The 14,007-nt window shown below is 36.0% G+C and overlaps 1 protein-coding gene across 2 annotated transcripts in view; it reads right to left on the reverse strand.

Moving 5' to 3' along the window:
* Window positions 1–14,007, reverse strand: part of RNGTT (RNA guanylyltransferase and 5'-phosphatase) — a 239,331-nt gene that overhangs the window by 204,042 nt on the left and 21,282 nt on the right. For both annotated transcript variants that reach the window (XM_081250785.1, XM_081250784.1), the window contains exons 5-8: window positions 12,885–12,960; window positions 11,462–11,702; window positions 2,591–2,700; window positions 930–1,031 (exon numbers count right to left, since the gene is read on the reverse strand). In XM_081250785.1, coding sequence (XP_081106911.1) covers window positions 930–1,031; window positions 2,591–2,700; window positions 11,462–11,702; window positions 12,885–12,960 — 529 coding nt within the window. The remainder of the gene's footprint in view (window positions 1–929; window positions 1,032–2,590; window positions 2,701–11,461; window positions 11,703–12,884; window positions 12,961–14,007) is intronic.

Consider the following 14,007-nt stretch of genomic DNA (forward strand, 5'->3'; position numbering starts at 1 on the left):
TTCTTCACTATGAAAAAGTTAATAGGACTTCTATATTAATATCTATATATGTACATATATGTGCATATATGTGTGTATATATATACATGAAATGTATACATACATTTCTAATAATAATTAGGAATGTATGTATACATTGCATGTATATATATACATGTATGCATGTACTATATATACATACATGCATATATATATACATGCACTCCTAATCTAAAACATTTTCTTCATTACAAAAAAGTTAATGAGTTCTATATTAATCTGTTAAAATCGTTATTTCAATTATTATAACATTTGCTGAATGAATAAATAATATAGCAAAGCTATAAAAAATGGATTACAAAAGAGAAAGAAAAAGTTTAATGTTATTGAGGAAGCAACTTTATGCTTTAATACTAATAAATATTTTTAAATGTAGGAATATGAAATTTGAAGCTAAGCTTTGTTGTAAGAATACAACAACCTTAAGAGTGTATAAAATTACAAAAAGTATTAGCAAGGATTAAGAGAAAAAGAAAACTATCGAAGGAACAAAATACAGAGTGAATCAGGGAGACTAGGTAATTTTTAGATTATAAACCGATAATACATCTGTTAATTTTAGAAGTGTCCAACACCATTAAAGACAAGGTGGCAGGCAGCAAACATACCAAAAAGCGCAATATTATTAAGGAAAAATACTTCCAGATTTTAATTTGGTATAGATTCATGTCAAACTAACATAACTCTGAAACCAAAAATTTAGCAGAATGAGAGTTATAATTGTTGTACACAGCTAAGAATACTAGCAAAACAAAAACTATACGATATATGCAACATGCTTATTTTGCTGCTCAAGTCACTTCCAGGAGTACAAACCTTCCCTAACAACAAAGCAATATTCTTCAAGCATTCAGGTTAGTAGTGTAACTTTTCTAAGAAATCTAACTTACCGCGTACCATCTGCTTTCCAGCTTACTTTATATGGCTTCTGCTCCAAAAGTTTAATATTTTGCTTGTCCATGGAAATAGGCTGTGCTCCAGGGAATCCAGACCTTAAAGAAGAACACTGTATTACTATTATGGCTGGTGTCCATACAAAGCAATACATGTCTTAAACCAAGCTCACCTGAGTCACACATTTAGCACAATGTTTTCCCTATCATGAGATTAATGTCAATTGGAATAATATCAGCTTTCACAAAAATGCTACCAAAAGGTTATCATTTTCTTGACATTTTAGAACTCAAGTTAACAGGATCATAATTGCCACTGCAAACTATGACTATCGGGCTAATTTTTAAATATTAATACACATGATCTAAACAGTAAAGCACATACTGTTTACAAGTCTCTGTGTATCTACAAGTCTTTTACTTCAGGAAGAAGTTTAAATCTTGCCTTGACTATCTTACATTGCTCTAGACCCCATATTCCTCTATCATGACACTGCCAACTTGGCATAACTTTGCAGGGTTGGCAAGTTTCTCCTCAAAAGATGCCCAGAAGTGACAAAACAGGAGAAATTCAGGTCGAGATTAAAGTACACTGGCAAAGGTTTCACACAACACTAAAGCTGATAGCACTTCATCATTTACATTTTTTAGTTAAAATTATTTCTAGTTAATTGATCTGTATGTATACCAGTCCAAAAGTTCTTTATATTAGGAATTTTTAACAATAATCCTGTTTCATCATGTTCCAGCTGTATTACAATTTTCTGCCACAGATAGCAATGATCAACAGAAATGACCATAGACCAAGACCTGAGAGCAACGAGCAGTGAACTCTCTCTTGAATCCTCTCCCATGAAATGTCTGACAAATATCTTCAAGTCATGGTAAGGGGCAGAACATATTTAAAGCTGATTCTCCCAGGTTTCTGATGACAGAAAAACTGGAAAATAAGGCACATTCAAGTTTCACCTCTTCTCTCTTAATAAAACGATAAGGGCAACTAAAACATTAATCAGCAACAGTGGGACTTCCCTGGTGGCATGGTGGTTAAGAATCCGCCTGCCAACGCAGGGGACTCGGGTTCGAGCCCTGATCCCACATGCCACGGAGCAACTAAGCCTGTGCACCACAGCTACTGAGCCTGCACTCTAGAGCCCATAAGCCACAACTACTGAGCCTGCATGCCACAACTTCTGAAGCCCGTGCTCCACAACAAGAGAAGCCACCGCAATGAGAAGCCCGCACACCGCAACGAAGAGCCCCCACTCGCTGCAAGTAGAGAGAGCCTGCGCACAGCAACAAAGACCCAATGCAGCCAAAAAATAATAATAATAAATTTTTTTAAATAATAATTTAAAAATCAGCAACAGTAGAATCAATCTCACAAAACAAATACCAGAAAGTGACAACAGTAATTTTCTATTCCATTAGGAAGACATGAGTGTCATCTAATTTTGACTCAAAAGTCTGGTTATTACACTGTTTATCTTGAGAAAAATCTGATAAACTCTTGCTTGACATGTTTTTAAGAACTCTAGGTAAACACAGAAACTTCAAGGGGCAAAGAGGCTATGACACTGTTTGCATTAATGCTAAGTATTGCAGAATAAGAATAAATTTTATTTAAAACTTTAATTAATATTGAAAATGTTTATTACCCTTCCCAGCCACAGAATTGATGACACTTCTGTTGTACCTCTCCTAACTTTGGCTGAGTTGTTACTTGAGTTACACCTTTAACAGTTATGCCTTCCAAAAAAATAGCACCCTGAAAATAAAAGGAAAAGAAAAATACATTAGAGTTCAAATCCATTTACAAAGACCAGACTGAAAGATACATTTATTTTCAGAAATCTGAGCAAATATATGCAACAAATGGTCTGCTACAGGAGGTTCTACAAACTCCCCTGGGATTGTACACTAGTTTTCCTTAATCCAGCATATGATTTTCAATGTACATATACAGGCCAGTGTCTATATCATGTTGTCAAAGCATCTATGGGTACTACTCAGTAATCATAACAGCAATAATATCTTACCTACCATTTACTCAGAGCCAGGCAAAGTATCTGGCATTTTACAAACAGTTTCTCTAATCCTTATAACAATTCTGAAAAGTACATGCATTATATTTATTTCACAAATGACTACACGAGGCATAAAGATTTTATGTAATTTATTCAAGTGGTAAAAACAGAATTTGAACCCAGGTCTATACTATATCATTCACCAGTGATTCTCCATTCACCAATGAGTCTCATTTGGGGAAGGGAGTGAGAAGTTATGTCACTGATGGAGTTTGGATTTTGAGATAAAAACCTACAATACGTACCTTTGTAAACTAGAATAAGAGTATAACAGTAGACAAAGCAGCTAAGCTACAGTCATTGGATGTATCAACATAAAAACTAAATATTACTCATCACTGAATTTTTAATCTAAATTCTTTAACTCGGAACTACATAAAATGTCTTATTGTATTTCACCCATTTCACAGCAAGTATATTTTTAGAATATCACAGAGAAGTGAAGCAGATGGAGAATTTATATATCAAATAATAAAGAACACCCCTGGAAATTTTAAAGACTAAAAAAATAGTCTAGATTCATTTACAGTTACTTTGAGACCCATAAGAGGGTTGGCATCAGTCTCAAGAAAAATCTATAAAACAACTCTAGCTGCTAACGTAATTCAGGAATAAAAAATATGGTCTGCAAGCTACAATGATCAACATTCTGGCAAAGATTTGGCAACCTGAACTAGTTGGGAAGGAAAAAAAAAAAAAAAAGAACACAATATTTAGTCCACATACATCCCTGTCAAATTTAGAAGAGTCCTAAAGTCAATCCAGCAGACTACTTTTTGCCCCTAATTCTGAATCATATTTTACAGTTATCTAAAATGTCATCTACCTTGTTTTCCTTAAAGAGAGGTTCCATGAGCCACAGGATCAAAGAATACCATTCCTCTCCTATTACACCATAGCCTCTCTTTATCAGCCAATGAAATTCCTGTTTTAGAACCATTTCTACCATTAAATATAACAACTAAAGAAAGAAAATTTTCAAAGGAAAGCTTAACCAGGTGGATACGTTTTTTAACATATTTAGTAATTGAGATACTCATAACTTCAATATCCTGATAAAATTACATCTTGTATATACTAATTAAAAAAAGAAAACATTATCTTTATTCTGAAGGTACTAATAGCACAGAATTTTTTTTAAGTTTTACCAATAACCTTCCCTGTAAACTCAACCTTTTGCATGAACACCCTGTACCCCATGTCTTAACTAGAAGCTAGCTCTGCACCAAGAAGACCACTCACTTTTCTCTTAAGTGAAAGCTACTCATTCTCCCACTGCCCATGTCCCATGGTAGTAGTGTAAACAATTCTCTTATATCCTCACTGCTTTCCCGGCCTCTTTCAAAAGTTCCTCTTCCATTCAGACTCATTCAGCTACATCACTCAGCTAGATGTCAGGTAGAGCAAACATCCACTGTGGTTGGTTGCACAACGGCTCTCTTTGTGGATGGGATGCCTTCCCCACCCACAAGCCATGTTACATGACATTCAAGATAACATGCCACTCCAGCCAAAGTTGATGGGACCATGAGTGAACCCCTAACTCTATCTGAACCTATCAGGTTCTCTCTTCTGGTAACTTGGAATTTGGACTCAGAAAGTCTCCACATGTGGCAAAAATGATAACACGTAAGCTTAGACATAGGACATTAAATATCCCTTGTAAACAAAGAATCAGAAATCTCCCAGGTAAACAAGGAATCAGCTATATTCCTGCGCTTGAGCTGCACCCATTTACTCATAGTAAATTCCTCTTATTACTTAAGCTAGTTTGAGTTAGTTTCTGTTACTTGCAACCAGATAATCTAAATTAATAAAATGCTCTATCCTTCATATATTGACCTCTGGTCACTTCCGCACATTCATCAAAACCATCAGTATTTCTCACCATGCTAACTCTGTCATTATATTGGTAACATTAACATCCATTGAGACAATCTGACCCATCAAACAACCTAAGCTTCACAGTTCTCTAATTTCTTTTTTTTTTTTTGCGGTACGCGGGCCTCCCACTGTTGTGGCCTCTCCCGTTGCGGAGCACAGGCTCCAGCCGCGCAGGCTCAGTGGCCATGGCTCACGGGCCCAGCCACTCCACGGCATGTGGGATCCTCCCAGACCGGGGCACGAACTGGATGATATGGCCACAATCACAATCTCAGGGCTAAGGGTGAGATTTCCCTCCTCTTGCTGAAGACCTATTTCTCTATCTGCTCTTGAACTTCATTCCCTTTAATCTCCTCAGAAATTGCTCTATCATTAATTTCTCTATCATTTCATTTATTTTCAACTTCATTGATTCCACTAGCTCCTTATCCTCAAGTAATAGATATGCTTGAGTTTATTCCATACTAAAAAGCCTTTTCTGAATATGTCTGCATCAAGCAATCACCCTTAGTTACCCTTTTTGCTCATAACCAAACTACTCGAATAGTCTGTACCAGTGTGCAGATAAGAGTTAACATAATAGGACTGCTTGCAAGGTTGGCCCCTGGATGGCATCTGGGAACATGACTCCCAGTGTTCTCAGTCAGCTGATAAGGCTGGTTCATCACGCCTAAACTATTTGTACAGACAATAGTTTACGCTGAACCAATGTTTTCCTTCTGGGATTCTGGAATATTGATACATGCTAGGCACAAGCTGCCTACATGACCAACCATGAATAAAAACCTCGGGCACTGAGACTCTAACGAGCTTTCCTAGGCAGAAATATCATACATGCGCTGATGCATTTCCATTGCTGTGGGAAGAGTGAGCTCTCTACGACCCTCGTGGGAAGGAGAGAGCATAAGGAAACCTGCACATGGACTCTTCAAAACTCCACTGGTCTTTTTCACTTATGATCCAGCAGGATATCTTTAGTACACCACTGCGTTAAATCTTAGCTGTGAGTACAACTATATGCTGAGTCCTAGAGAATCTCCAAAAGCAGAGGTGGTACTGAGGACCCCTAACACAACTGTCTTCTTTTTTCCACCTCCCATCAGCTGCTTAAAATCACCAGTCTGACCTGGCCCTGCTGTACCACAGAAAATTATCCTCAGATGGACACTTCATATCCTTATTGTATTTGGCCCCTCTATGACATTTCATACTATTAAATCATCCATATAGATCACTATGAAACTCTAAACTATTTTTCATATTTCTTTGTCTTTTTGTGCTACATCCAGGAAGAATTTCTTAGCTAGATCTTCCAGCTTGATAATTTCCTCCACAGTTAACTTCAGTCTGCTATCCAACCCACCTACTGACATTTTTCTTTATTATTATCATTTCTAAGGTCTCTAACTGGTTCTTCTTCATAATAGCTTGCCATTATTTTATGGATTGATACCCTCTCTTGTCTTCTAAAGAAATGTTCTGTTTGCTTTTTATAAACTGTTCTCTTCGGTGCTAGCTAAAAAGAATGAGGTAGTTCTGTATGTACTAGGAAAACAGAAAACTTCACTTCTTACCCTATATACTTCTAGATGTTCACATTTTTATTTTACAAAGAAAACTGATCTGTATGTCACTTGTGTACACTTTTAAAGAGACAGATAGCCAAGTAATTGCGGAGAAATTCTTTTAAGATAACAAAAATGCCAGTGGTAGGGTAAAAGTTGAAGGATTATTTGCTTTCAAATTTTCTTTAATGTCAGTATATTATTTTTATAAATAAAAACTTATTTAATAATTTTAGTATTTACTAGTTATGATTTGAAAAGAGGAGAAGCCTACCAAAATGCATAAGGCTTCAGAATTTTCTTTTTTCATAACTCTACCTTTGGAAGTATAAGCTCAAATATTGTTGAAAATTACCATCGCATTGTCAGTCAGAAATCAAATCTAACTGCTTTCTCTAAAAACAAGGAGGTAAGCATTCTGCTTTTGGCAATGGCAGACTAGTTTATTTAGACAAATTTTGCAGCCATTAGAAATGCTAGACAAAAATGTTAAAATCACCTGTTTTAAGATATCAGAGAATTAGAAAGGCAGTAAGGACCTGAAGGGCCAAGAACTCAGAAGGAAGGGAAGCCCTGAGAGATGAGACAGACATCTGGCATAGCTTTTCTCCTCTAGGATTTTCCTCTAAAGGCACTGTTTCCAAAATGGTAGCTGAGAGGCTACAAAACTGAACAGAACTTTCAGCATTTATCACAAAAATGGGAAAACAAAAAATTGGAGTACCAGGTCACCAAGGAGAGGGGTCCTGCTTAATGCTTCAGGCTTTCAGTTAGAATTCCCAAGGGGCCACACTCCAGAATTGGGGTGAATCAAAAACAGACCAGCCCCCCAAAACTAAAGCCTAGCTTCTAAACAGTTCAATTCTTGACTGAGTTAAGATGTTCTACTCCTAATCCTGTGTAGGAGCAAAGGTAAATCTTCTCTGAAGGAAGAAAACAGGATGCAGAACCTCAAATTATTTCCACAATTTTTCATACATAATATCTAGTAAGCAGAAATACCCAGGTATTTAAAAAAAAAAAACCTACAATTGACTAGAAATCAAATGAATACAAGAAGAAAAACTAAAAAAAGGATCCAGAGGATATCCACATACTAGAGTTATCTGACATAGGCTTTAAAATAGGCTTAATAGGGAGTTCCCTGGCAGTCCAGTGGTTAGGACTCGGCGTTTTCACTGCCATGGCCCAGGTTCAATCACTGGTCAGGGAACTAAGATCCCACAAGCCACATGGCCAAAAAATTTAAAAATAAAACAAAATAAAATGAAATAGCCTTAATAAATTCAAAAACCTAAATGACAAGATGCAGAATTCCAGCAGAGAACTGAAAGTTACTTTAATACTCAAACTGAAATTCCAGAAGTGAAAGTAAAATAACTGAAATTAAGTACTCAGTGGATGAATTTAACAGCAGCTTAGACAAAGCTACAGAGAGTAAAAAAAAAAAAAAAAAAAAAAAAAAAAAGCTACAGAGAGAATTAATACACTGGAAGATAGGTCAAAAAAAATAACCAGACTGAAAGAATGAAACAAAAAAGTGGAGAATACAGAAAAGAACATATGAGACATTTTAAAAAATAATAAAAATTAAAAGGTCTATTGAGTAGAAGGAGAAAGGAGGAAGAATAAATCTAAAACAATATTTGAAGAGATAATGGTCAAGAACTGTCTAAAACTGATTTTAAAATCCAATCATAGATTCAAGAATCACTGTAAGTAGGAAGCAGAAAAAATACAAAGAAAATCACAGGTAGAAACATCATAGTAAAACTGCTGAAAATCAAACCAAAAAGAAATTCTCTTCAAAGAAGTAACTTCTCAACAGAAATGAATTATGGAATAATATCTTCAACATACCAACCCAGAATTCTAGAACCTGGATTTTGAAGAACAACTGTTCTTTAAAATGATGGGGTATATAGACATTTTCACACAAATGCTGAAAGAATGTGTCACAGCAGATCCACATTAAAGAAAATACTGAAGAGAGTGCTTCAGTTAGAAGGAAAACTATGCAAATGGAACCACAAAAATACACAAGGAAATGAAGAGCACCAGAGAGGATAAAAATGTGGGTATATCTAATGAATATTAACCATATAATGATGATAATGATGATGATGTCTTATGGGATTTAAAGTATAGAGAGAATTAAAATACACAATACCAAAAGGGCAGTAAGAGATGAATGGACTCAAAAGTTCTTGGATTCTTGCATTATCTAAAAAGTGGCAAAAGTACTAACATTTACCAGACTTCAACAGTCAAAGATGCATACTGAAATCTTGGGTACCCACTAAAAAAACAGTAAAGGAATGTATAACAAGCATGGGTTGGGGTGACAGAAGGATAAAAATAATTAAGCATAAATAAGGCAAGAGGACTTCCCTGGTGGTGCAGTGGTTAAGAATCCGCCTGACAATGCAGGGGACACGGGTTCAATCCCTGGTCCAGGAAGATCCCACATGCCGCCAAGCAACTAAGCCTGTGAGCCGCAACTACTGAGCCTGCACTCTAGAGCCCACGAGCCACAACTACTGAAGCTCGTGCGCCTAAAGCCCATGTTCCACAAAAAGAGAAGCCACCACAATAAGAGGCCTGTGCACAGCAATGAAGACCCAATGACGAAGACCCAACGCAGCCAGAAATTAATTATTTCTGTTTTTAAGGCAAGAAAGGAAGATAAAAAGGACCATACCACAAGTGGGATAAACAAAATCAAACAAACAAAAAAAATAGTGAGATAGTAAGTTTAAATTATATCAGTAAAATAAATGTACATAAACTAAATATTCCAATAAGGCAAAAACTGATGACTAGGTAAACAAAACCCAGCAACATGATGCTTGTAAGAGTCATACCTTAAATAAAGGATTAATAAAGGCTGAAAGTAAAAAGATAGACAGGTCTTCCATACAAACACTATCCAAAAGAACACTTGTACTACCATATAAATATCAGATATTTTACAATGCTAAAAGTTAAGACATTGTAAAGATAAAATAATCTTTTATACATATTTGTATAAACCAAATATCACCTCAAAGTATATAAAGCAGGGCTTCCCTGGTGGCACAGTGGTTGAGAGTCCGCCTGCCGATGCAGCGGACACGGATTCATGCCCCGGTCCAGGAAGATCCCACATGCCGCGGAGCAGCTAGGCCCGTGAGCCATGGCCGCTGAGCCTGCACATCCGGAGCCTATGCTCCACAACGGGAGAGGCCACAACAGTGAGAGGCCCGCGTACCGCAAAAATATATATATATATATGTATATGTGTATATATATATATATATAAAGCAAAATCTGACAGAACTACAAGGAGAAATAGGCAAATCCACAATCACAGTGGGGAATTTTTAAACACGCCTCTTAGTAACTGACAAAACAAACCAGGAGAAACTAGGTTTGGGATTTTATTTTATATGTCATTTATTCCCCTAAAGAAACATGCTCATCTTAGCTAGTTTCCTCTTAATGCTGCTGGAGCTCATTTGCAATTATAGGGATTTAATGGTGCTTAAGTTTATAAAATAAATGTCATTTTTAAGATACTTTCTGATGGCGAAGAAAAATAAATGCGGCAAACTTGACCCTATTTTGTAAAAATAGTAACTGTTTGTTTTAAACTATTTTACACATTCAAATACTAGATCATAATTCAAAAACACATTACGCATATGCTCATGATTAATGTTATTCTTTTTTTTTTTTTGCGGTACGCAGGCCTCTCACTGTTGTGGCCTCTCCCGTTGCAGAGCACAGGCTCCGGACGCACAGGCTCAGTGGCCATGGCTCATGGGCCCAGCTGCTCCATGGCATGTGGGATCTTCCCGGACCGGGGCACGAACCCGTGTCCCCTGCATCGGCAGGCAGACTCTCAACCACTGTGCCACCAGGGAAGCCCAATGTTATTCTTAAAAAATACAGTTGAATTACCTCACAGAAGTGATAAGAGGGTAATCATCTATATGTCATATTATGCTATTAGATTTTCTTTACAATGTGATTCTTATTTTTCTAGGTATGTGATTCAGTAATTTCAGATATCTAAGTCCAGGAAATGTGTTAGAGTAAAAAACTAGTCCAGAAAATGAGTTAGAGTAAAAAACTAAGTTATTTTTGAAATTATTTCTATGTTTCAAAACAATTTACTTTCAGTAGCTGCTGAGTCTTGAAGTTTGAAATGTGTAAATACATATTAAAACAATGTTTTTCAAACAAGAAACTTTTTTAAGCCCTAAATAACTGTATTTTATTATTTACATAAAACAAGGCATTTTCTTCCTTGCCTGTCAATCAATGCCTACTAATAAATGAGTTGTGGGATTTACTGCTCAACCATGATATCCCACACACCTTAATTATTAACTTTATTAACAATTAATTACCGCCACACTTTCCCTGACTTTACCCTTTGGCCTACACCATCTACTTGTGTATGTACAAGTACAACCAGCAATCTTCTCAACATTTCTCCTGTCCTCCCGAGAAAAGAAGGTAATGCCTAATGTTTTTTCTTAGGCCTTTTATTTCTAGAAGATTAACAGGAGTTGGCTATAGAACAAATAAGAATCTTCTGAGTTCAACTTTACAGAAAAATATGAAAACACCACCCATGGAAAGGAGCAGAATTTATATGCAAAGTTATTTTAACTATGGGACAATTTTGTAAAGCATCAGTAAAAATTTTCATTCCATATTTAGTTGGAATCTCACAATACTTTGCAAAGAAACAATAAATTCTCAATCTAACATCTTAGAGTTCTTTGGTTTACCTAAGAAACAAAAGCAGGATGAATTTATATAACTGAAACTTTTCTTGTAGAAAAGGCAAAGATCCATGGCTATCAAGAGTCTTTGGAAATAACCAGAATGAAATAATCTAACAAATCTAGCTAAACAAACATAGTTAACATTCCGTTTGCATAAGTCTCAATGAAGCTGTAGAAGAAAAGGTAAAGACTATAATAGTATTTTTAAACATTACCAGTTTTAAACGTTCTTTTCTCCTTTTGCCAAAGGAGGCACTCGACCCAGGTTCTGATTCCTTTTTTCCATCCTCGTCCTCATCTTCGTCTTCATCATCCTCAAAACACCAATCTGGCAATAGAGGTGGGGGTGGTGCTTCCTCTATATCACCATAGCGACGAAAAAGTTCTTTCAAATAATCACCCTTATAAATTCCCGGTGGTCTGGCTTGAGCAAAAGTAGCAACTGCTGCTTCAATACTATGGAAAATAAACACCATGCAATTTCCTCACTACTCTCCATTTATGCAGATTTATCAAAATTCACTTGTTACATTTAAGGCTATTATACAAAGCATAACAGAGGTTTTCTAAAATGGACAAATCACAGTCCCCACGCTCAAGGCATTCAATCTATTAAGAGACAAATTCATTCTGAAACATTTTTAACATAAGTACATGGGAATTTCCAAAACTCTAGAGGTAAACTGCAATGAGTGTATAGACGAGACTGGGTAGAGTCTGTAAGGAATTTAAGTAAACCCTTGAAGTTTGAGGTCTGACTCTCAGCGAAAACATCAAAGAAATGTGAATAGCAATATGAAAAGAGAGTAAAAGCATGCTGGTTCTTCAGGAACTTTCAACACACCCAGGCATTAAGAGTACAGGTCATCAGAGAGAAGCTAAGCATAGGCTGAGTCTGAGGAGTCTGTATCATGTAGCATTACTGTGTAGAGCATCTGAAAGGCCAGAAAGGCAGAGCTAGAAGTGCATGCAGCAGAGAACCCCCAAGGATGAATGAACAGGAAAATATACAATCACATGTGTACTTCAGCTGATTATATTCAGAGAAGGATCTACTGCGTGAAAGGCTTTGTAAACAAAAGTAAAGACCTTCAAAGTAAATGAGGAAATTCAGTTAGTAATATCCCATTTTCTAATCTCTCAGAATCTAAAAAGACACTTTACAAATAACAGCTGCTCATAAAGACATGCTTATTGGTTTAAACAGAATAACTCTGTCCCCAAAAACACCTTTTCTGTATAGCATTTAAGTTTCTCCTAGTACTCAATAGGTATTTTTAAACGGTACTATTAACAATGAAAAGAAAAACAATAGTAACCTCCAAGGTGAAAACATACACAAAATATTGGGAGAACTTGTCTGATAATTCTGTAAGATGTGAAAAAAAATCTGGAAAAGAAAATGCATAGTATACGGGATCCATAAGTACTCAAAAGTGCTACTTAGTAGAAAACACCAGGTAATGAATGGTGTTCAAAAGATTAACCAAAACTAAAATGAAAACCACTTGACTCAATCATATTACTCATGACTTCACCAAAAACCTGGCAATATAAAATGCTAAAACTGAAAAATCAATAAAAAATTTTTATCAATTACTAAATATGTCTTCTTCCATTATAACAAGAAACAAATACCTCCAATCCATTTTCTCCACCAAGAAGGCACATATGAGGAAACCAGTGCGATTGAAACCATGGGTACAATGAACACCTAGAAAATAAAACAATTTTGACTTAATAAATCACTTCAGAGGCTACGTTTTACTTTAAAACCCCAATCTGCAATCAAAACATTTCAATCATTTTATAAAATAACTAAAGCTTGGCCTTCTTTTATAACTATTAAACCTGTCAGCTTAAATTGCTTAAAAAATAACTTATAGCACTAGCTATAAGTTTAAATATAACATATACTGATTTATTAGTTACAACTGTTTCTAAGGTCTAAAGTTTTATCTTAAAACTAAAAGATTCCAAGCATTTTAAATAAGGAGGTATTTCATCAAACACACAACTCTGAAGAACATAGGTGCACGCACACACACGCACACGTGCACACATGCACGCGAGACACTTCACTAGATACGTAAAATAACAAACTGATGGATACACAGTACAACAAAAACAAAGTTCTCTAGAAACCAACTGACTGTATCTTTACATTAGCTTGTAATCTTCCAAAATGAACTTTTAGAAGAAAAACCTGCTGAGAAAAAGACATTTATTTTTGTTAAGCTTTTTTTCAGGACGTATTCAAGATCAGTGTGGTCCTGCCTCTATATTCTGAAAAGCTGCAAATGAGTTTCATAAATTCTAAAACTGACTGCATTTTCAAGTCATTTTAACTACTTTGAAAAAGTAATAAAAACAGCTTGGTGTACATTATTAAATGATCATGCTGTAGAAAACCCACTTCAATGGCAGCTCAACGTAGAGACGGAGCATCAATGAAGCAAGAAAACTAGTAAGGAAGCCATCCCAGTAATTTATGGAAGAAACATTTAAGGTAGAATGTGCAGTCTGAGGGGTGAATAACTGTCAACACTGAGAGTTTGGTTTCTGACTTGGGTGACTATTTGCGCAATGGCCCCGTTTACCAGGTAAGGAAGTACAGGAGTTTACATCAGTCTTTCGGGCAAGGCAATGAGCACAGCTGGACATGCTGAGTTTAAGGTTCTTATGAGACTTACAAATATTTGGAAATAAGGGTAAAGAGCTTCACAGAGAGATCTAGCTGGAGTTGTGGATTCAAGAATAA

This window comes from Mesoplodon bidens (assembly GCF_964165515.1).
Source record: "Mesoplodon bidens genome assembly, chromosome: 12".
Taxonomy (NCBI): domain Eukaryota; kingdom Metazoa; phylum Chordata; class Mammalia; order Artiodactyla; family Ziphiidae; genus Mesoplodon; species Mesoplodon bidens.